Source organism: Leguminivora glycinivorella, chromosome 5 (genome assembly GCF_023078275.1).
Source record: "Leguminivora glycinivorella isolate SPB_JAAS2020 chromosome 5, LegGlyc_1.1, whole genome shotgun sequence".
NCBI lineage: Eukaryota > Metazoa > Arthropoda > Insecta > Lepidoptera > Tortricidae > Leguminivora > Leguminivora glycinivorella.
Genome location: NC_062975.1, coordinates 7,711,152 through 7,737,012, shown reverse-complemented (window position 1 = coordinate 7,737,012; position 25,861 = coordinate 7,711,152). Strand labels below are relative to the sequence as shown.

The window sequence follows — 25,861 nt, the reverse complement described above, 5'->3', positions numbered from 1 at the left end:
GTGCTGACACTAAAGGCACGAGGCTTAAGACATCTCTATGAAAATAAAATGTACCTTAATATAAGGATGCCCATTGTGCTGAATGGTGAATTGCTTTCCACACCTATACTCTTTCCTGTGAGGGTAGAACTCAGGAGCGCGCAGTATGGCGACCGGCTTGCCGCCATAGACAAGAGCGAACGCTTCAGAGCCGGACAGATTGTCTTTGATTTCGGTGGTCACTGGTAGGACTACGGGCACTGATTGGTTGACTACGGAACCGTCGGCGAGGGTGAGGCAGTTGAAGTTTAAGGCCTGTAATAGACAAAAGTTTATTAAAAAAAGTGCAGTCCGAGAGTCTTTTAAGAAATTTATAATCTTTCATCTGTGTTCTTAAGTTGTGTACTTGATGAAGTAAAAATATAAGTTAAAAATTGCGAAATGAAAGACATCCGATTCGGTCTCTCCACAGACAAAAGGATAACCCCTAACACTATCCTAACACAATTCAAATTCATGTATATGTCTAAAATTTATTAGATGCATTTTAGAAATATGATTAGTCATATGATATTTTTTCTGTATGTACTTACCTGAAGATATTCACTTTCTCTCATGAATCCTTTGAGAGGATACGCCCATCCTTCTGAGAGTACCTAAAATAGGAATGTTTAATTGGTACTAATATTTTTGTCAGATATTTTGCTATATTATAAGATTTATAAGCCTACTTAATTGTTATAAAAGTTTATGTATGATACACACATTGAAAATAAGTACATAATGAATTCAATTCAGAATTTAAAAAAAAAATACCCATTTATTCAAAGTAACAAATTATAGATTTATTTTACTACTTACTAAGCAAAAGGTAACAATTAATAATAATCTTGATGTGTATTTTTACTAAAAGAGAGTAACTACACATTACTATTGAAATCAAAAAGTACAGTAATGGCTGCTATAGGTGATATTGATATTGCGTAATAAACACTCAAACAAACATTTAGTAAATACACAATACTTTACAAATACTCTTTATTGCACACCTCAATGGAGCAAACAATACGTATAGTAAGTATACAAAGCAACTTAACATTTTCACCGCCAGGCCAAAATCTAAGTACACTGCAGATTGCCGGCGTAAATACCAACATCTATATAAGGCTCCCCTGTAGAGTCCAAACGCGCACTCGACGAATACACAACGCTGCACGCCAAGAACTCCGAGTTCATTTATTTCTATGCCGTATGCCGTCAACTCCTCTAGGGAGTTCAGGGCTGTCACAAAGGCCAAAACTGCCAACGCAACACATTTTCAGTTTGCAAATTGAACATATAAATTATATATTTTAAACTTTAAAGAGGTATGTCTGCATACTGACCTATTGTAAACGTTTATAGTTAGCTAATAAAATAATATTTCGTTCGTTCTTATCCTAAAAAAATCGGCCAAGAGCGTGTCGGGCCACGCTCAGTGTAGGGTTCCGTAGTTTTCCGTATTTTTCTCAAAAACTACTGAACCTGTCAAGTTCAAAACAATTTTCCTAGAAAGTCTTTATAAAGTTCTACTTTTGTGATTTTTTTCATATTTTTCAAACATATGGTTCAAAAGTTAGAGGGGGGGGGACGCACTTTTTTTTCCTTTAGGAGCGATTATTTACGAAAATATTAATATTATCAAAAAACGGTCTTAGTAAACCCTTATTCATTTTTTAATACCTATCCAACAATATATCACACGTTGGGGTTGGAATGAAAAAAAATATCAGCCCCCACTTTACATGTAGGGGGGGTACCCTAATAAAACATTTCTTTCCATTTTTTATTTTTGCACTTTGTTGGCGTGATTAATATACATATTGGTACCAAATTTCAGCTTTGTAGTGCTAACGGTTACTGAGATTATCCGCGGACGGACGGACGGACGGACGGACGGACGGACGGACGGACGGACGGACGGACAGACAGACATGGCGAAACTATAAGGGTTCCTAGTTGACTACGGAACCCTAAAAATGAGGTATAGTGACAACCCTAAAAAAATTCGTATGAACTCCGTAGTGTAGTCGGATGGCATGGCCTTTAGTAATCTATAATTGTATAGTACGAACTCCGCTCGGGAGTCGCGTGGCATGTGAACAAAGTTATTGAGAACTCCCTAGTGGCGTTATTGGCAGTGAAAGTGTTAAAAGAGGTAAAACATACATACATACATATAATCACGCCTTTATCCCATAAAGGGGTAGGCAGAGCACATGAATTTCTATGTTGAATGAAATCCAAATTGTGACATTACAGTGACAGGTAAAACAACAGGCTAAAAAACTCTTCCAGGCAACCTTAGCTGAAATTAATAAATACCTTGTCCTTATGTGTACTTTCAAGATCAATAAATTGTATGCCTAGATGCCTACCTGCACCCACATAAGGTCCAATGTGGTTATTTCGACTGACGGCAACCTGGCCGCCTCTTCGATGGCACTGGTCAACCTGTTGCCGTATATGAACAGCTCTTCAACGCCCAGCTGGTTGCCTTCGAAGCTTGGAATTATGCCCTGGGAAAAAAACACACGTTAGCATAATTAAAAGTGATACACATCTACATCTAAATATATAAAAAGAAACTGACTGATTGACATATCCGAGAGATTCCAAATTTGGCACGTAGATTATTTGTAAGGTGAAGAGGAGCACTAAGAAAGGATTTTTCAAAATTCACCTCTTAAGGGGGTGAAATGGGGTCCAAACTTCAACGTTTGAATAAGATTACTGTAGTGTTTAGTACCCGTGCGAAGCCGCGGGAAAATGCTAGTCTAAAATATAACACTAAATAAATTATCTGCTGTTCTCAGTTTATCGGCCGACGTTCATTTAAAATTACATGGATATAGAAGGCAATTTACGCGCTGGCTGGTAGTGGTAAGTGACTTTCGATCCGGAGGTCGCGGGTTCGGACCCCGGCTCGTACCAATGAGTTTTTCGGAACATATGTGCGAAATGTCATATGATATTTGCCATGTATATAAATATACATATATTAATGTCGCGTTAATGTTTGAAAAGAGACGATGGCAGTTGGAGAATCCGAAAAACTGCCGAAATTGAACATCTAATAGCCGAACCTAATATAATAGGTGAGACCAAGGCACATCGTCTCCGCTGGCTTGGCCATCTTATAAGGATGGGTGAGGATCGGGCAGTCAAGAGAGCCTATCTGGGTTGTCCAACTGGACGCCTTCCCGCTGGCCATCCTAAATATTGTTGGGCAGATAGTGTGGAGGCAGATCTCTGTGAACTCGGCGTCAACGAGGGCTGGCGAGAGGTCGCTCTGGACCGCGTAAAGTGGCGTGCTCTTGTGTTGGAGGCCAAGACTCACTTTGGGTCGTCGCGCCAACAAAGTAAGTAAGCAAGTAATCTCGCGTTAAAATAATAAATAGGATTAACAACCATGGTTGCGATGTTATCATTGCTTTATTTGCGTGTGGATATGAGTATGACGTAACTTCAATATTTTACAGTCCTATAAATTAATCCACGATTGTGATCCACGATCCACAGCGATGTGATAATGATAAGCATGATAACAATAATTGTTATTTGTTACTGTAACTATATTTTGTAAACAAGTGTATTTATCGGGGCAAATTTAATTTAGATCAGATTATGGATAATACAATTCACGATGGCGCGCAGATTTGTCAAACCTAAATTTGAATAGCATGACAACATGATCAAACGTCACACTTCTTACTAAATAAACCTATGTAGGTATTAATTAATACAATATACCTGGGCGACTGAAAATTTACGTAATTTCAATACGGACAAATTCTACTTCACTGTAAAGAAGAGAAAATATGCGTCTCATGGGGATGGCTACTGTCGAAGGTTCATATAGATGTCGCCAGCATCTCAGCCTGTTTCTGTTAAGCTTTGATTTTGGGGTCATCTGTAGCACAACTTAAAAGGGGGCTACTCTCAGGTCCTATACTTTTGCGTGTTACCAGTAAAACTTTAGTGTAAGTCCATTTTCACATTATCAGATCCGATATCGGATGTCGGAAGGATTTCAATAGAAAAAATCCAAGATGGCGCCTATAATGTATGGGATATCGGTCCAACATCCGATATCGGATCGGATAATGTGAAAACGCACTAAGGCCTGAGTGCACGCTTATATGTGTGGCGTGAGTGTCAAACAATTGAAGCTCATACAAGTGAGCCCACTCACGCCTTACACTTGCTCCACCGTGCACCGGTGGCCATTTTTAAAGTGTCTACACCGAATAAAATTCTACATATAAGTATAACGATGGTATTTACATTAGCCTCCAACAGCCGGACGACTTGCATGGTAGACTCCTCGATGGACTTGTCCACCGTCTGCACCACCAGCTCGGGCGCCTCTGGCCGCTCATACTCTTGCGTGATGCCGGTGAAACCCTAAAACAACAAAAAGAAGTTAGTGTTTATACACTTGTGTTTTTGATGTCCCTATTTGCTTCTCACAGTAGGCCTAGCACATGATTTCCGCGGGAGTATGTCGCCACGAGATAGTTCACACGTCTTCTTCTAACTGTATTAATGACATAAGGACGGGTAGTCTATCTATTGTAATTTTCTTTATGATATAAATAAAAAAAAAAAAGTCTCGCGGCGACATACTCTCGCGGCAATCATGTGCTAACCCTGCTGATGTAAGAAGCGCTTGGCATCCGTCAGCTCGTTGGGTGGACGATATCCGGAAAATTGCAGGTCACAACTGGATGAGACTAGCTCAGGACTGGGACAAGTGGCGTACTAGAAGAGAGGCCTATGCTCAGCAGTGGGCGATAAAGGCCTGATATGATGAGGATGATGATGATTAGCTTCTTGCTTCTCAATTCTGAGCGTCAATACCTTTTCTGTGGACCTCATGACTCCGGATGACAAATTTTCAGGCCTTTCGATCCCGACTTCTGTACCGGATCTTGACAGAAAGCGAATTGCTAACTTGGTCCGACCGACTCGTTAGGCTGCAGCCCTTTCCTCTATTTCCTTCCACCCGACCATACAGTTTTCCAGGTTGAAGTGTATACATTGGAAGTACTTAAGTATACACTATCTACAATGTATATTTTGACACACTTTTGCTTCCACACATAGCGCGGTGTGGCAGTTAATAGGTACAGTTGCTAGTAGCCATTAAATATGATGAAGTAGCCAAGGCACATACAAAATATATGAACACATGCACATCTCTATCGTCAAAGTATTAGAGTGCATACATATATTTCCTCAGATACAACTAAGGGCTGTACGCTAGGCTAGACTTAAATAAAACAATATTTTTAAATAAGTTTGAAAGAATGTAAATTTTACCTTAATCTGTCCATCTCTGGCCTTCTTATACAGTCCCTTGGTGTCCCTCTGTTCGCAAACTTCCAACGGGGTGTCGATGAAAACTTCGAAGAACGGGAAACCAGAGTCTGTGTGAGTACGGCGCGCTACTTCGCGGTCCTGGATGGAAGGGATATGAAATTACATTACATATTATAAAACTCCGCGTCGTGCCTACCAGTTAATTATATAAAGAACATAGTAGTTCCTTTGCTTCACGTTTTAAGTTCAAAAAACATTTTTCACGATAATCTTAGCCCCACGGGCTTTTTATTAATTATTTGCAATACCCACAAAATTAAAATTTTGAAAAAACCCCCGACCGCGACATAGTGGACCGATTTTCATGAAACATGGCTAAGAACACTCCCGACTAAGTCAGCTTTCAAACAAAAAAAACTAAACACGTCTACCTATTCATACTAAAAAAAAAATCTAAATCGGTTCATCCGTTCGGGGGCTACGATGCCACTGACAGACACACACGCAGACAGACAGACAGACAGATAGACATACAGACAAACAGACAGACACGTCAAACGTATAACACCCCGTCGTTTTTGCTTCGGGGGTTAAAAAAGCGAATATGTTCAAATCACACTGCAGCAAAAATATTCAAGGATTCATAAATCTGTCACATTTGTTAGTTACACGTAATATACATTGGGCACCGGCGATACATCAGCAGGTACTAAGTACATCCAACGGCAATAATATCGTACAAGAAGAAGGTTGCCAGCTTTCGTGAAATGAACTATAGTTCGCGCGTGTGTGTGGTGTGTAGTTCTTACCTCAGCAAACGGCGATACAAAACTGCAAAGGCACACGTGACCGCTGTCTGCAAACAGTTTGGCGACCTCCGCAACTCGCCTGATGTTCTCTTCGCGATCCTGCTTCGAGAAGCCGAGGTTCTTATTCAGGCCTGTGCGGATGTTGTCGCCGTCTAACGCGTATGTTGGGATACCTGTAAGTAAATGTAAGTATTGAACTATTTGGATTTATAGAAAAGACAGAACGAGGGAAGCCAGTTCTGTCGAGCTGGTGTAATATGACAGACGTTCAGATGTACTCTATGAGACAGTGAAATCTACACAATGTCAAATTGAGAGCGAAGTGATGAGGTAACCAAGGGTAGTAGGAATAGTACTTAGCTAAACCGAGTATTTGGCAACCTTTATACACCAAGTAGGCTTCTAATGCGAACGCGATAGTGGTCTTGGCACCTCAGAAAGCCCTTCGCCTTTGATACTGTGTGCTATTCTTTCATTATCACAGGAAACCTATAGTATTGCCAAACTGAGTAGTTGCCAACCTTTAGACACCAAGTAGGCCTCTAGCGCGAACGCGATAGTGGTCTTGCCAGCTCCGCTGAGCCCGGTCAGCCAGACAGTGCTGCCGCGGAACGCTCGGCTGCCAAGGGCGCGACTCCTCTTCGCTCTTGACACCGTATGCTTTTGCTCCACAACATTTGTAGCCACTTGAGCGCACTGAAACAAGACGTAAATACACGTATTACAAATATTCGTTAAGTATACGAATTTATATATTTACTAAAACGTTTACAACTGCACGGGTATTTGTAAACAAACTTGGCTATGCGACTCACATGTGAGCGCACCAACGAAATTGAAATGAAAGCAGTTGTCGTGATGGTCGAAATCGGCCGGGAGAGACTATCTATGTATGAGTAATTGAGTATATATGTATAACTACATAATTATTTGCTATACAGAGTGTAACAAAAATGGTGGTGATCCGTTTAAGGGCGTATTCAGTATCGTATTCTGATCAGGAAAAAGTAGAAGAAAATTTTTTTTCGCGAAAAAAAAATTGTATGGGCCGGGCCGCGAGAATCGGCCGAACCGCCATACAAAGGTAAAAATTTTTTTCGCGAAAAAAAAATTTTCTTCTACTTTTTCCTGATGAGAATACGATACTGAATACGCCCTTAAAGGGATCACCACTATTTTTGTTACACCCTGTATGTACAGACACCAGCAAAAACATGTTACATAAAAAAAAATGCCGCAAAAATATCTGACAAAATCTTATTTGTAGAGCTGTATGAGGGTGTCACATATTTTTGCGGGCTTTGAAGAGTGTATATTATTATGCAGGTGACTGTACAACTGGTGTTTGAATAAAATTAATATAGGTAGGTATTTTCTTTCTAATAAATATTTGTTTTGAAAACTTCATTCAGACAGCTTGCAAATAACGTAAGGAGAGAAGAATTATTTTAATGAGTCATAAGTAAGTCAATTTACATCAAATCAAATGAATGATTTATATTATAATCACGGAATCTTTATGAACACTAAAAATTGTGTAGGTACACCAACCATTAGTAACTAATCATAAATAATTGTGCTTACAATAATTTGCTGAAAACAAAATTAAACTACATACAAATTAAATTAATAAAACGGAAGAATTTGCAGCTTAAATACGTCATTTATTGATTACCTTATTATTACCTATAAAGTAGTTACAAAAGTAATGATACGTTATCATATTTTTGTTTACTAGTCACTATGGCTTAGTATCTTAAATAAAACTTGCCAACAAATCGTGACAATGCATTTTATTAAAAAAAGTACCTACTTACACTGTACTTATAAATCATATCTATATCTCTTCTTACTATCATGTTTTTATGGAAGATTAGGTAAAACTAAATAGTCAATAAGTCGTATTGTTTGCTTTTCTAAATCGATTACAATTGGATCTATTATTGAAGACAACGCATCAGCGTAATTTAATATTGAATAACCCCCAACGAAGGAAAACAGAATTCGCGGGCCATTTTGTAGTAAAAGTTCGTGTTCAATGGAAACATAAGGCACTCAAGTTAATAATGTAAAATATGAAAAAAAAAACGATTAGTTGAAACTCCTGCACAGAGACACAGTCACAATATTAGTAAGCTAAAATAAATTCGGAATTTATTGTGTCCTTGACAAGCAAGAGACATTAAGACCCTATAACAACATATAATATTGCAGTTGCCCATACCCTATGCTTAGTAGATAGATGAAAACAAGTATACAATCTATTAAATATTTATGATGTTATGATGAAATAGATGCAAAAGTTACATCTAGTTGTATTGACCCATTTGCACAGGAGCCAATAGTACAATTGTTCACGTTCTGTAGCGTATTGTAGTTATCTCTCTTTATTGTTCTTCTGTATTGATGTAACAGCACAAGTTTCGTATCGTTTGTCACGGAGCGCCAACGATTCTACTCTTGGCTACAGGCCCAGTGTGATAGCTGTACTCATTTATTCTGCACTATAATTAATATACCTAATGTCGTTTAATTTAATACCCCGCAATCTAAGCCAAGTCAATTATAAAATGTATATAAGTTAACCTTAGAATATATTTAAAACTAGAAAAAATATGGGTGAGTCTAGAACAAGGCCTCTGGGTCAGTTCTCCAACTAAGCCATCAAGACCTCATACACCAGCGAAACTTTCCACCATAATCATGGATCGATGGGACCCCTAGCGACATCTACCGCAAGAACATTACAAGCCTTATATGACAACCGGAGTCCCTAAACATGTGTGAAAATTATTATTGTGTAATGTGTATCATATAACTTATAAGTCACGGTAAAATGGCGCAATTTATTAATGAAAATGAATAATTCTTATCCAAGCCTGATTTTTCCTAAAATATTTTGTAAAGCTATAACTTTTCCCCACAGTTAAATTAATTATAAATATTATAAGTGTAAAAATTATACACCATTAAAGTGACCTTAGTTGGAGGTTAAAGCTGCACTCAAAAAACAACAATACAATAATAGGTAGCAAAAAAAGTTAATAAAAACTTGAAAGGTTAAATTAATATTTTCTTAATGCTTACGTACAGTTGTTTTCTTCCGCTTCATTGGTAAAAACAAAAACGAATTTAAATATTTACAATCGCATCATACTGTAAAATATTGATTAAGATGGTATTTACAAATGCATAATTATATATGTATCTGAGAAAACGCAAAGTATAAAATTACGGCAGTCAAGTCATCATGATATCGAGCGCCATGTATTACCTATACAGACTCGACTTTCAAGGAAGGGTAAAGCACCTTGCACAAAAACGAACGATATGAACTGTGTTTTTTTTTCGATCAATATCAATTCACGTTGGCTAGGCTAGGTAGTAAGAAGTCTAAAAAGTAACTTAAATCCTAAGTACCAAACTCCAATGATCAAATAGTTTCATGTACGAAATGAAATAACCTAATTATCCCAAATAAATATAACAAGATGATAGAAACAGATGCGTAGTGAAGGGTTACCTGTTGAACCTTGAGAGCGTTACCATATACAGAGAATGCTCTTAGTTTTCAAATAATTACAGTAACACCCGCTAGAACCGAACGAGTTACAAACATCGAACTGCCCCAAACCTGGTATAATAAACGTGGGTGTTAAGGCAGTCAAGTTCAAAAAGAATTGGGCGGGACATCTGCCGAATGGACCCGGATCAGTGGGCCAAAGTAGCAACTGAATGGTTACCCGAGTTCAGCCGGGGTAGTTGTAGAACAAAAAGGAGATGGCGGGACAACCTCCATGACCCAAACTATTGTAGAGAAACGAGGGCTTGCCCAGGAGGGATATTATTAGGCTACTAATACTAAGGCTGGTTTTAGTGTCACGCGGACCGATGCTAACCGGACTAATGTGTCTTAAGTTTTAGAGTAGCGGATGACAACGGTCCGCGTGACACTAAAACCAGTCTAAATACACCCGCTAACACTCTAAAGACTCACGAACAAAATTTGGGTGTGGGTTTGCAGGAATCATTGTACTTACATAAAATAACGTAGCACACTCGCAATCAAATACATCGGAGCGATCGAGGTGCAGAAAAATATCTGAACTAACGTCTTGACGTGTCGATAGAAATGTGATCATATTTGTAAGCACCTTACATGTACATATATACATATAATTTTATACTACTAAATAGCGACCAGTCTGGCCTATTAGCCTAGTGGGTTGACCCGGCCTGCGAAGCCGTGGTCCTTGGTTCAAATCCTAGTAAGTTTACATGAGTCAGTCACAAGGTTAGGTTGGATTCTAGGGCGATCTGCCTAATGTATGTATTACAATAAAAGTGCGAAAAAGAGGAAGATCTAAGGGAGTGCTTTAAATCGACACGATCACCCCTTAGTCACACACTTTTGCCTCGCAAAGGTATTTAGAACTTACAATTGTTCCTGAAAATCATGAAAACAAAAATATAGGCCCCGGATTCACCTTTTCATATAAACATAGTCCTCATTTTCTCTAGATTAACATATGAAAATATTATGCTAATATACATAGCTATATGCTCTTACGTTTTAATGTTGCCGCCGACTTAAAGAAATAAAATGTGCAGAGCTGTTTAAATAAAATAATATTTGTTCAATTTCATGACATGAATTAAATCAATTTAAATAATTCCTGTTTAAATGCAAATAATAGCAATAAATGTCGAGTATTGTTTGATTTCTGTTACTATACTATGTGTCATTAAGAGCTCAAGAGAAGCCTTCTTAGGTATTTAAATGAGGCTCCAAGAGGATATTCGTTTGCAAAAATAGCGCACCTCATTCTGACTTCTGATATATATTGTATAGGTCCCAGACATCATATAAACAGATGTTGCCAAGCAGTTTTGTGGTCCCCGTCCCCCCACCCCGCCAATTAAAAATTGCATATACAAACAAGAAAAATTTTTTGTCAATCATGGTGTAGGGTATCAAAAGAAAGGGCTTATTGAGTAGTTTACGAATATATAGCATACTATAACATTTCTTACACTTTCTCTCAGTTTCTTACACTTTCTCTCAGAGTAAAAATATACTCATTAGTTCTTAACCTACAGTTGTTTAAAGTGAACTCCAAAATGAAGCATTTTCGTAAATTTTCTAAAAAATTCTTAGAGAAAGTGTAAGAAATGTTATAGTATGCTATATATTCGTAAACTACTCAATAATCCCTTTCTTTTGATACCCTACACGGCATGATTTATTGAAAAAATTTTTTTTGTTTGTATGCAATTTTTAATTGGCGGGGTGGGGGGACGGGGACCACAAAACTGCTTGGCAACATCTGTTTATATGATGTCTGGGACCTATACAATATATATCAGGAGTCAGAATGAGGTGCGCTATTTTTGCAAACGAACATCCTCTTCGAGCCTGCCTGCTCTAATTATTCACATGATCACATGAACAAATAGAATGTATTTTGATCACAGTAAAAACTTTAGTCAAGCTGAATATAATGCCATCTCTCGACACAGAGTTAAAACCATTTGAAAACTCAGTTTTAACAATTTTCTATTTTATTTCGAACCTGTCTTTTGACAAATCAAAATTGAATTATTTTCGCAAAGTTTTAATGATGTATGAAAAGCTAGAGTAAATGAATACGAAGAGATAATTATATTTTTCATTTCAGTAGACACGTAAGGTAAGTAAACTTAAATTGATAGGAAAGTTTAAACTAAGATTAAAGATAAAAGGCCAATCACTCAGCATGCTCCATTTCAATTTCTAATTAGATGTTTAAGAGGCAACAGAAGCGAAAACGCTAAAATGGAAAGGAGCTGCTTTTCAATTTGGGTATTTTAGTTAAATATCTCTACTGCTTCCTCCTCCAAACATAGCCAATCGGAGCGAAATTTCGGAGTGTTTCGTTTTTTGGCTTAAAGTGATAAATTTTGAATATCACACCTTTTTGCGGCATAATCAATTAGGCCGTTTTAGATTTTTTTTTAAAGGGCATTAAAATAAAAATATCAAGAAAGCAAAACGGTCCCACACAGATAAAAAATATAATAATCTGTGTTAAAAATATCATTGATCTATCTTTAAAAACCAGAGAGCGTCTGTATAGAGAATTTACCCCTTCTGTTGCGTCTTAAAGTTACACTCAACTCCGTAGGTATTCGCGTGTTTAGGTACTTATAGTATACATCCTTGATACAATTTTTATACGGTATGGTACTTATTATTATGCAGATTACACCAAGAACATCAGAGTACTAGGTGCGCAACGTTCTAAATATGCAACGAACCTAATCAAGTATTTATTAAGTAAGTATAAGTTGCCTTCGGTCATGAACTACTCATGACCGAAGGCAACTTATACTTGTTACGCAACTAGCCCTTGATCCTATATCGATATGTACAATATTTACACCTTACCTTAGTAGGTTAAATGACATAATGTGATTATTGCATGTTGTTCGTACTTCGTACGGCACAGGGGGTCAATTTAGAATGGTGGATAATTTCAAATAATCGAAATATTCTTCATGTTTCACACACACTCTAAAGTGCCACGTGTGTCCAATGAACTCGTGTGCCAGATATGACCAGTGGGTATTATATTTACTAATGTAAAAAATCGATTATAAACTGCATATTCATGCATGTACCTGTGCTTACTTTTTAGCAAATAAATATTATGATTTGATTTGATTAGTTGAAATTACCCGCCAGTCCAAATAGTCCCCCTGTACCTTAGGCATAGGTACCTACGTACTTTTATTTTGTAAGAACTTTTGTTTTTTAGAGTTTGGAGACGACCGGAGGGACCGTAAAGCTGGAAGCTTCTTCGCACAGCAGCTTAGTATTTTTGCGATCCAGCGGGGTAATACTGCCAGCTTCTACGGCTCCGGCACCCACGGGGTATTTGACATTTTTTGTCCGGTTATACCTAAGTATTGGAAATATAACAGTATTTTGTGTAATTTCGGTTGTAAACAAAATTAAACTTAAACACTTTATGCACTGTGTTTTATTTGAATTCCGTTAACTTCGGCATACAGTTAGGTCCATTATAGGAAACAGAATAGCATAGTTAGTTTTTTTTAATTCGTAACTTTTTCTGAAAAACACCATACATCTGCGATAGATGTTACATCAATAGCTGTTAAGAAACGGGCTTTGTGTATTCGATATGCGACTGACATGTCATAGTCTTGACACTTACTTAGTGTGAGTTTATTGTAAAGCCCGTTTTTCAACAGCAATTGAAGTTAAAATCTATCGCAGGAGTGGTTTTTTTTAGAAAAAAAATACGAATTTATGAAAACTAACTATGCCATTCTGTTTCCTATAATGGACCTAACTATATGCCGAAGTTAACGGAAATCAATTAAAACACGGTGTATAGTGTTTAAGTTTAATTTTGTTTAATTACCTACTTCAATATATATTATTTGTAATTGTATACCTATACCTACATATAAATATAAAAAAATAAGAATACTTTATTTAAAGACAATATTTTGTTATCACTGGTAGCCAACTGGTAGCAGTGCTTCAGATTAAAAATTTACATATATTGTAAGTATTTTATTTATTATTTATTACATAACAAAAGTATAACATAATTACTTATTACTGATAATAAAATATATTTAAGTATAATTAAGATAATAATGTTAAGAAGATTAAAGATGCAAATATGTGTGAAGGTAACGATAAGAGTATTAACAATGATTAAACATGTACGTATGCGTGTGTTAATTTTTTTTAACACAATGTCAATGCCTTTTTTCAATTCATATTTCCCGCATGAACACAATATAGATAGGCCTCCGTACACCGGCATGAAATAATACCATTTCCCCTCACTAGCTCGGAAACACGTGTTTGTCCTTTAATACCAGCGGGTAAAAACACTAATATGGATAAAGTAATTTGACCTTGAATATAGGCAAATTTTCTGCTTTAAAATTGATAATAGTGAGTGATGAAGATGTTTTAGCACCTGTGGAACACTGGAAGCAGTGATAAAACGCGTTTTTAGGGTTCCGTAGTCAACTAGGAACCCTTATAGTGAGGGGAAAAGTGTCCGTCCGTCCGTCCGTCCGTCCGCGGATAATCTCAGTAACCGTTAGCAAAAGACTAGAAAGCTGAAATTTGGTACCAATATGTATATCAATCACGCCAACAAAGTGCAAAAATAAAAAATGGAAAAAAATGTTTTATTAGGGTACCCCCCTACATGTAAAGTGGGGGCTGATATTTTTTTTTTCATTCTAACCAACGTGTGATATATTGTTGGATAGGTATTGAAATATGAGTAAGGGTTTCCTAAGATCGTTTTTTCAATATTAATATTTTCGGAAATAATCGCTCCTAAAGGAAAAAAAAAGTGCGTCCCCCCCTCTAACTTTTGAACCATATGCGAAAAAATATGAAAAAAATCACAAATGTAGAACTTTATAAAGACTTTCTAGGAAAATTGTTTTGAACTTGATAGGTTCAGTAGTTTTTGAGAAAAATACGGAAAACTTTGAACTATATACACTGAGCGTGGCCCGACACGCTCTTGGCTGGTTTTTTTCCGTTGTAATTTCCTGGCTATAGTGAGGGGAAAAGTTTTGTGTTACACACGGGTACAAATGTATTTTAGATACTTCTAGTGTGTTGAAAATTCGCCAAGGTCAGGATTCTATTATCGAACCACTCGCTTCGTTCGTGGTTCAACTATTGAATCCTTTCACTTGCTCGTTTTTCAATTCCACATTCGTCGTTAAAATACAACTTTGCGCCCTTGTATAACAAATAACTATTTTCGTGATCTACACAGGACCGGGCAAGCATGGTTGGCGCGACTGTATCTCTTCAGTCATGGCGACATATTTATAAATATGTTATAATATTGCACTAATCATGTGCTAGCCCTGCTGTGTCATGAAAAGGTATACTTACTTCGATCCTCGCGAACTCGTCCGTGACTCTTCGCATAGGAAACGGAGAAAGTACTTTACGTAAAACCGGCCGTACTCATAACGAGTGAGATAATACTGTTATTATGCATTTAATAGTGGCTATTACTGCGGCAAGGATGGACGTCACTCGCTCATTTTACGGCTACCACGAAGTTTTACACTACGAGACAGTGACAAATAAAAAAAACGCAAAAATATTATCTAAAGACGAATGAAAAACAACTAAATAGTTTGCGTAGTAGATATACGTAGCAGTATCGTACGATCGTATCGCTATGAAATCATGAGTATGTTCGAATCCGTCCGATAATCACACGAGTAAATCGGCATGGAAATAGAATGAAGCGGATGTGTCTCGTTAACTCCAATTCCGCATGGTGGACTGCACTTAATATCATAGTTATAACTTGGTAGCTAAATATAGGTACATACATAATTATTCAGTCTATATATATATATGGGGAATATGCAAAACTTTGTTCAGATACCGCCACGTCCACATTAACCCTTTAACCGCCGTGGTCTGATATATACGATTGCAACAAACAATATCCAGTTCATTTCGCCGAGGTCTGATAAAAGACAAATCTTCGTATAACTTCGTATACTACCGTCGGCGACACTACACAAAATTTAAAGCGGTTAAAAGGTTAAAGAGGGGCGACCGCGAACTTTGTTCGATATGTTGCCCCTTTGTTGTAGTTGTAAACTCGCACATTTGTTTTGTGAGACAGGGAAGCAGCACGTCAAACGTGGCTCATAGGCCATCTCCAATAAAATCGATTGAATTCATAGTGTTAGTAGGTATATAAAATACTCATAAAACTTTATTGGAAAATGAGAGCATTGTTGTTAATTAGCCTTTGATAACGAATCATGTTATTCTAATTACTTTTTACTTTATTACTGTTACAAATGTGCGCGAAGTAGTAACGTATTCTAAAACGTCAACAATTGATGGTAGAACTCTGTTCTGTTAAGTAGAAGATTTACTAAAGTTGGTTCCAAAATTAGATGAACTAAGTTGACAGGTTATTATGCACATTTCGGCCAGTGCTGTTCATATCGACAGTTTCAAAAAAGGTTGAATTAAGGAACATTTAATAAGTCAAACTCTTGTCAATTTAGTTCGTTTGAATCCGAACGCGACTTTTAGGCCGTCCACACACAGTCTTAAGCTAGGAACATACTACGCGGACGTCCGTCGTAAAACGACCGCGACCGCGACCGATCAGTGTGCACGGAACAAAACATCCGGCGAGCCAGATTTCGATCGGACGTCCACGCGCTCAAGGCCACGTCCACGTCCGTCGACCGATAGTTTGCACGGTTACGTGTATTTCCATTGTCCAGATTCCCGTCCGCGGTCGATTTACGACGGACGTCCGCGTAGTGTGTTCCTAGCTTTAAAATTCATAATCTGAAAAAAAAAAGAGTTGTATGCAATCTGTCAGAACAATCTGAAAATTCAAATTCTTAAAAATAAGAGTGTGTGTGCACAGTTGTGATATTGTATAGAAGTGCACTCGATCTGATTTTTATAAGATTATGATTTTTTCAGATTATTAATTTTAAAACTGTGTGTGGTCCACCTTATTGAGTATCATAATTTGCTCTGATTTCAGGTCATTTACCAGAGATTATCAAATAAAGTTGTATAGTGGTCGAACTAGACTATTTGGGTGATAATTTGATAAATGTGATAATTGGTAACAGTGAACTTTAACTCACATAAAATAATTTATATCGGGTTCGTTTGATGTTTAAGAGGAAAGGCAAAGGTCGCTTCTCCATATGAAGTCCCCTCTCTGAATATTAAACAACATGAAAAGTATATTTATAACCTACTAATTAACCATAGCTGACAATTTTTTAACCTCCTGAGTCCCCGCGTACTTGTACAAGTACAAATTAAATTCGAGTTTTGAACTCTTAAACAAATAAAAGAAAGTTCCAAATTCAAAATCGGAAAAATTGGCCCAGGACTCAGGAGGTCAAAAACGAATGTCATAGAAATTATAAATTATAATTTCAATATTGTCGTGCGGGTCTTCAACTTTCGTGAGGAATATATTTATATTTAAGTAGTAAAATTGTTCTGAATAAGTTTAATCTTCATTTGATTGATTGGAGGTTTATGCCTCCGAAGTTCATCGAGTATTGAGGTTAATGTCCTTACCAAGTCCTTACTGATAATGACATTCTTGACATGCAATATTTTTTCTTGCACATCAGCTCTGTGTTATACGCACCCAAGTGATTGAAATTCGTGCTAAAATAAATGAATATTGGGGGACACCTTAAACAGAGTGACCTAGCACCTAACTAAGCAATCTTACCTACATAATTATAGTACATGCCACGATTAACATAGGTACTTTTATACACAGAAAACAACCATGACTCGGGAACAAATATCGGTGTTCATTACACAATATACCTAGATACCTAGATATTTTTCTAGCACGGACGAAGTGACACTAGTGACTTCATTCCGATATTTAGTTCATCGACACTTAAATTGTGATATGTCATTAATTATTATAATTAAATATGTCATTAATTATTGCCGTGGCCCTGAATCTTGAGTAGTTTCATGTGCTCTGCCTACCCCTTTTAGGGAATATAGGCTTGAATTTATGTGTATATAACACAAATATTTTATACAAAAGTCATATGCTTGAAAATAAATGGTCAATAACAATAAAACGAAGCGTATTTTAATAGTTTACATTATGTAAACTATTAAAATACGTAAAATATTAAAATACATGGTTATTCCAGATTTTGGAAATTATTATTAAGGCTATTTATCGATAAAAGGATTGTCGATGTTTTTATTTTGTCAATCACTAACAACTTGACGTTCGTGCCAGAAAAACATCTAGGTATAAATAAAGCAATATACTTTACACAAACCAAGCTGCAGTCCCCATATTTCAAGGTAATTAACTTAATTATATTACTTTACATTTATTCAGGTGGTACACGTACAGGTAAAATAAATAGGTCGGCAACCTTAATATCTAATTTAACATTACGTTGTCATATCTATATCCGGATCAATTTTCAATACCTACGTACATAAAAAAGTATGCGTACTTTGTAGCGTTACGTATTGTTGCTTGTAGCGTTCGGTATAGTGTATCCCAGGCCCCATAGCCGCAGGAATATAGTCTGGCTCTGTCGCGCCAATACTCAAGACTCGCAAGAGCGATAGAGATAGCGTGAGCGTTTGTGCATTCGGCTACGCACACAGGTTTCACTAGTTACGTAGCCTAATACCGAGTTAGGATTAGGACCATATAGCACATTTTTAGGGTTCCGTAGTCAACTAGGAACCCTTATAGTTTCGCCATGTCTGTCTGTCCGTCCGTCCGTCCGCGGATAATCTCAGTGACCGTTAGCACTAGAAAGCTGAAATTTGGTACCAATATGTATATCAATCACGCCAACAAAGTGCAAAAATAAAAAGTGGAAAAAAATGTTTTATTAGGGTACCCCCCCTACATGTAAAGTGGGGGCTGATATTTTTTTTCATTCCAACCCCAACGTGTGATATATTGTTGGATAGGTATTTAAAAATGAATAAGGGTTTACTTAGATTGTTTTTTGATAATATTAATATTTTCGGAAATAATCGCTCCTAAAGGAAAAAAACTCTAACTTTTGAACCATAAGTTTAAAAAATGTGAAAAAATCACAAAAGTAGAATTTTATAAAGACTTTCTAGGAAAATCGTTTTGAACTTGATAGGTTCAGTAGTTTTTGAGAAAAATACGGAAAACTACGGAACCCTACACTGAGCGTGGCCCGACACGCTCTTGGCCAGTTTTTGATTATTTTAATAGTTATTTGTTATACAAGGGGGCAAAGTTGTATTTTAACGCCGAGTGTGGAATTGAAAAACGAGCAAGTGAAAGGATTCTATAGTTGAACCACGAGCGAAGCGAGTGGTTCGAGAATAGAATCCTGAACTTGCGAGTTTTTTAACACACGAGAAGTAAAATACATTTGCACCCGAGTGTAACACAAAACTTTTCCCCTCACTATATCCTGGCGGAAACTACAACGCAAAAAAATGCGTTTATCACTGATTCCAGTAGTTCCACAGGTGGTAAAACATCTTTATTACTAGATTCACCTACTTTTATCAATATTAAATCAGTTAATTTGACTTTATTCAAGGTCAAATTACTTTACCCACTAGTGGATAAAATGCGTTTTTACCCGCTGGTATTAAAGGACAAAACACGTGTTTCCGAGCTAGTGAGGGGAAAAGTATATTTATTAATTTCTGTTCTGTGATTTTTTTTCGTTTTGTTTAGTGTTAAGATAGTATTATCTACCATATTAACGGTGCGTATCAGATAAATACCTAGATATTTTCTATGATTATAACTAATAAGGTGGGGTGTGGTAAGATAACACTGTGGCAAGACAGACACTAGTAGCAATAGTAGCCCTACCCTACCACCCCTTTTATGTATTAAACTCTAAATTATGTACCTACTTAAGTTAATATTACCTCACTTGACTTTGTAGCTTTTTAATTTTATATTTAAACTTAAGTGTAAGTACCTACTGATTTATTTATTAAGATATATTCTATAGCGAAGATAATTAATTCCAGCCAAACGAAAATGTTGCATTTAAAGCCGCAAAAATATCTGACAATAAATATCTCATTTGTAGAGCCATAAGAGCGTGTCATATCATATATTATAGCAGCTTTCGAAAAGTAACATGATGTTTATAAAAACTTAGGTATATTCGCATCAAAAATCAAACTAACTAAATTGACATAAGTTTGACAGATAAAATGTTATAGTAAAGAAAACATAGTCATGAACTAGTATATGTCGATTAAATGATATCGATAAGTAATATGATGCAATTACGATCCATGTGATAATTATTAAAAGAGGTTTTAAACAATGTAGACTTATAATAATTACAAAAGTTATTTTTCTACAATAAAATACTCCAATATCTTAGTCTCTATTGCTTTATAATATCATAACTTACGAAATACGAAGGAATTTGTAAAATTGCATTTAAACACTAATTATATTTATTTTACATACTTGAACTAACCGCGCAAAAACAGTAGCGTCACTCGCCTCGCGGCTAATTTGTCGATATTCCCTATTTCAACCTTTTATGAAACTGTCGATATTAAACAGCACTGACTTAACACTGGCAACATTTGTGCATAATGTGACCTGTCAATTTAGTTCGCCTAATTTTGGACCCAACTTTAAGTGCGAGATTTTTTGGTAAAAATAAAAATTCCAGATTGTATGAACTTATTACGTAAGTATTACTTATTCGGCTTGTTATGCTCATCGCTGTTATCAAACTAAACGAGTATCTAATTAAGTTTATTTACATCAGAAAAGAAAGTTATACAATTTTATACAGGAAACGCAGTGAAAGTGATGGTTCCGTAGGTACAACTGCCTTAAATACCAAACAGTAGCACGAGTTTAAACCAACTTCATAAATGTTATTTAACATAACTAATTAATTACCGGTTCCAACAATCTAACGTGCATTAAAAATGATTTGAAATAAGACCCGCGAAGTTTTCATTATTACAGTTTTCCATTAGTTTATTAATTAATGACACTAACCGTTCTCGTTCCCCATTCGGAAATTTTATACTTCTCAAAGGTTTCGGCAACCTTTCTATCTCTTGCCTCGCGATTCATTTTGCTAATTGGATAATTTGCGATCACTTTCCCGCGTACGATGAACTGGCTACACTGTCGCGCGTCGAAACGTCAGCGCTCGCGCCGCTTTATGAACGACTGGTGAGTTAGCGCATTGATCGTGTATTTTATTTTACTCGCGCGCGGCAATTGTTTCGAATTCGAAAAAGATAAAAAATTGCATGTCAGATTAAGGATTATAGAGGGTTCCGTCCGTAACTTCATAGTTCATACAATACAAAAATACAGCACCTCCATATTATACCCTCCATACAGTTAAACTCTCAAACGATCATATTAACATGACATTTAAATTTTAATATACTTCACTGTATTTTTTTTACTTGGCTTTTTTAAAGATTTCAGCCATTTCAGCGTTAGTTTAAAGGCCTGTATAATATGTATAATTATGTGCCACACGTTGACTTCATGTTCCTGATTAAAATTAAACTAAAATGTATAAAGGGACTGTATAAAAATAGCAAAAACGGAACTCTAAAAGAATAACGTTCACCCATACTTGTATTCCAGTTAACTAGCTTTAGAGTCTGTAGTTTTAGCTTCAAGGAGGTTTACATTTCTTGAGTGGAATACATTTTTTCTTTATTTTATTTTTATGCTAAGGCACATTGTTTCAAGTAAATGAGACTTTAGTATATGCAGGTTGTAGAGAAGTAGGTAAGAAAATTGAAGCGTTCAAGCTGTTTTGGTCACCCACTTGAGTTGTTAAAAAAGTTGCTCTGCTCTGTACAGTCAACCCCAGGCCACTGTAGAACTATATCATAGTGACCTTATAAATCAGATTGTAAGAAATCTATTAATGCTTGTCATTCTGACATGGTTGCAGAGTGCAGAGTGGGATAGGGTTCCAATTGGCTGACAGTACTTGCTTAGTACTATAAACCTGCACTAATAATATTATCAAGCGCTGGTAGCCTAGCGGTAAGTACGTGCGACTTACGTTCCGGAGGTCGCGGGTCCGAACCCCGGCTCGCACCAATGAGTTTTTCGGAATTTATGTGCGAAATGTCATTTGATATTTGCCAGTCGCTTTTCGGTGAAGGAAAACATCGTGAGGAAACCGGACTAATTCCAATAAGGTCTAGTTTACCCTCGGGTTGGAAGGTCAGATGGCAGTCGCTTTCGTAAAAACTAGTGCCTACGCCAAATCTTGGGATTAGTTGTCAAAGCGGACCCCAGGCTCCCATGAGCCGTGGCAAAAGCCGGGATAACGCAAGGAGGATGATGATGATACTGTACATACCTCTAAATACCGACAACTTTTGAGCATATCAATGTTTTACAGATTGCTACAAAACAATTAAAAACAAAATACGTCAATTAAGGCAACTTAGGTTAACCCAGGAAGTTATATTTTAAATAAAAGCTTTTAACTTTAGAGGTAAACTACTTTGACTTAAGAAGTACAAAAAAGAGTACAAAATAATAGGGGCGCCACTGTCTATCTAAACCGTTTTGCATGTCGCTGTGATAAAAAAAAAGTTTCATATCTACTCTTTTATTGCCAAGTATAGGTATTTCATTTATGTTGGTATTCTTAGTCAACTTTTCATAAGAAAATGAAACAAACAAAGAAGCTATTTAGATAAATCGATTGATTTTCCAAGCACAGGATTTTATACAAACTTTTAAAACTTGCAATGTATGTAAAATAAAGCACCCTATCAGTGTTTGGGATTTTTAAATGTATGTGGATATTTGGTTTTATTAATGAGATAAAATGAAATAATATTTTAGGTTTGTGTCAGTTGGCTATGGAAAGAAAAGTACAGCCTGCAAAAAAACTTGTAACAAATGTATTTTTTGTCAAATACTTATTTCATTGTGTTATCAAAGATTTTATATATTTATCTTCATGTGTGAACAACTGTGCAACTCATAATGAAAACCTTATTCAAAAACTATTATATATAAATAGATTAATAGACATTGGGGTACATCTTTCATAGATCAACCTAGCCCCAAATTAAGCAAAGCTTGTACTATCAAACCAATTGATTCATGACCCACTTGGCAGATAATTTGTTTGAATCTTTCAAACCTGTAAATCTTTGTTTTAAATTATAACTAAATGATGTCACTACACACTAGGGTTTGCTCCCGGGAAATACCGGTACCGAAAGTACCGGGAATTCCCGGCATTTTTGGCCAAGCAAAGAACCGGGAAATCAACTTGTAAAATCCCGGTACTTTCGGGACTTTCGGGAAATACTTTTTAGTGACATTTTTTGCTACAAAATGTATTTATTTAAATTTATATTATTTAAATAGTTAAAAACTAGGCATAGGTACAGTAATACGCGCTTAATCACTATTTAATAGCGGGTGGCAGTGGCAGCCTGGCAGCCGTGGCCACCGCGATACCCTAGCTAGCCCCACTAGCCAGTTCAGCAGTCGAGTTCTGTATTTTTGGTGATGGTTTGTTATATTAATTTGTGTATTTGTTTTTTCTCTCTCAATCTCATTTCTCATTTGACTCATTTTTCAGCATGTTATAAAACTGTGTTCGCGAATTTTGCGATAGACTCAAAAACTACTAAAAGGATATTTATTATTTATGCGTTTTTCACCTATGTATGAATAGAGTGATTCTTGAGGATTGTTTGAGGTTTTGTTATTATAAATTGATTATTAAAACATGACTATATGTGCTAAAAGTCGGTAAAAATCACGCAGCTTAACAGCTTTAATCGAAAACCCTGCCAATACGTACCGATCGACTTATAACAAAATAATGTATGGTGGAATTGTCGCTCTTATACATAAATTTAGGCCTAGAAAAAAAGTCGGCAATGGCTTATGTCTAACTTATAAGGATAACTGCTATAAACATGCTTAACTTTTAATTTTTTTTACATATAATGTGGTATTACGGTATTCCACAGAAATTTCCAGAAAATGACAAATTTTCTCGAGAACCTTCCCTCAGACTAGCAAACAAATAGTGCACCATCACAAATGTTTTGTTCCTTTTAGTTTACATTCTTTGCTTCAAATTACATATTTGGGGAATTTTGTGAGGTTTTACTGCCGGTCTATAATCAATTATTATTTCATTTCATTTCATTTATTAACCATAATGTAATATGATCATTACATGGTAAGTCAGCATTTTACAATATTTTATAACATTTTACTATGTAAGTAAGTAAGCTTAGTATTAATCATAATAAATAATAATCTATTTACAAATTTCGTCAATTACATTATTATTCAATGATAAGTATTCATTTATCGAATAGAAGGCATGGTTTTGGAAAAATTTTTTTACTGTGTTTTTAAATAAATTAAAAGGTAAATCTGTGACATTTGTGGGCAATTTATTAAAAAGCTTTATTTTTATGAAAATTCCCTGTTTTTGGCATTTTTTCAATTTAAGAAAGGGAAGTATTAGCTTGCTATTGTTCCTCGTATTATAATTGTGACAATCCGAACGCTTAAGTAAGGTATTTGATTTGTTATGAATTTCTAACACAGAGTTGTATATGTACAGTGATACGACCGTCATTATTTTAAGCTTCAAAAAGTAAGACCTCGCCGATATGCGCCAATTTACCCCACATATTATTCTGATTGAGCGTTTTTGTAGGATCAGTACCCGATTTATATCTACAGCATTTCCCCATATTGTAATTGCATAAGCAAGTAGACTTTGTACATGAGCATAGTAAACAGTTTTTAAGGTTCTTAAGTTAACTAGGGGCTTTAGTTTCAACAATGCGTAATTGGCTGATGCTAGTTTATTACAGACTTTATCAATATGTATGCTATGTGTTAGTTTGCTGTCAATTTCATATCCTAAGAAACATGTATTGTGAGTATACTCAAAAGTGGTTGTTATATTCGTATTTCTTGAAATCGTTTTGTAGTTTACAAATGTGCTTTTATTTTCATTTAGTACAATGCCATTACATTCAAACCATTTGTGTAAAATGTCGGTAATGCATCGTAGGTGTCTTTCCATTGATGATTGGTCTTTGTGTATTATATTTCTTTTATAGTATTTGTCTTGTCTTATTTCTCTTACTAAGCGATTAAACATCTCCCAGTAATGGCAGATAGCTTAATCGAAGCAATGTATTGTAACGGTAACCATTGATGCCTATGGTTGCCAAATAGTCGGGTTTAAGCGGAATTCTTCACGATTTTTTGCTTGTTCTCCCGACTCCCGATTCATTATAATGAAAAAAGACATATAAAATAATACGCCGAGCGAAGGCGGTGCGGTTCAGTTATGGTAATATAATAATAAAAGATGTAAAATGCCAAAAATATGTTGTTTTATTTGAAAAAGCGAAAAAAATTTACCAGTCCCGAAAGTACCGAAAATCCCGGGAAATCCCGGTTCTATAATGCTTCGGTACCGAAAATCCCGGTTCTTTAAAACAGTACCGGTACTGCAATCCCTACTACACACATGTCAGTGTCTAATAAAATTATCTAATAAAAGGAAACCCTATAAGAGAATAAGAATAGTTTATTATTAATAAGAAATTATTACAATGGTACATTATTTGTCCTGTGGCCCCACACTAGGCTAAGCCTGTCACGTGGCAGCCAAAATTGCAAGCTAATTTCGATCTATTGGGTTGGCACAAAAGTAATGACACACTCTACAAAACTCTATACATTTCCTTTCTTAAGTTAATTGTTTTCGATAATATTCTAGTATGTTGTAGAACATTCTAGGTACTTCTAATGTGAGGGTATATAAAGCCGCCCTCGTGATTGGTTTAGTTAGATTGAAATAAAATGGACGAGCGACAAGTTCGAACACTTTACTTATACGAGTACTTGTTAGGCCACAGTGCGCGGGCTGCGGCTGACAATATCAACACTGCATTGGGCGCTGGAAGTACAAGCCATGCCACGGTGTCCAGATGGTTTGACCGTTTTAAATCAGGAGACAGGAGCCTTGAAAGTCAGTCACGCTCAGGGCGACCACCTGCATTCAATGATGACGATTTACGCCGCGAACTACAGTCGAATCCTGATGCTACTACTCGT

The 25,861-nt window shown here is 36.2% G+C and overlaps 1 protein-coding gene across 1 annotated transcript in view; it reads right to left on the bottom strand.

Annotated features, from left to right (window-relative positions):
* Window positions 1-20,916, bottom strand: part of LOC125226467 (bifunctional 3'-phosphoadenosine 5'-phosphosulfate synthase) — a 38,901-nt gene extending 17,985 nt beyond the window's left edge. The window contains exons 1-8 of the mRNA XM_048130451.1: window positions 20,756-20,916; window positions 6,674-6,848; window positions 6,153-6,325; window positions 5,344-5,481; window positions 4,306-4,425; window positions 2,397-2,537; window positions 573-635; window positions 55-294 (exon numbers count right to left, since the gene is read on the bottom strand). Coding sequence (XP_047986408.1) covers window positions 55-294; window positions 573-635; window positions 2,397-2,537; window positions 4,306-4,425; window positions 5,344-5,481; window positions 6,153-6,325; window positions 6,674-6,848; window positions 20,756-20,833 — 1,128 coding nt within the window. The 5' untranslated portion in view covers window positions 20,834-20,916. The remainder of the gene's footprint in view (window positions 1-54; window positions 295-572; window positions 636-2,396; window positions 2,538-4,305; window positions 4,426-5,343; window positions 5,482-6,152; window positions 6,326-6,673; window positions 6,849-20,755) is intronic.
* Window positions 20,917-25,861: the final 4,945 nt, after the last annotated feature.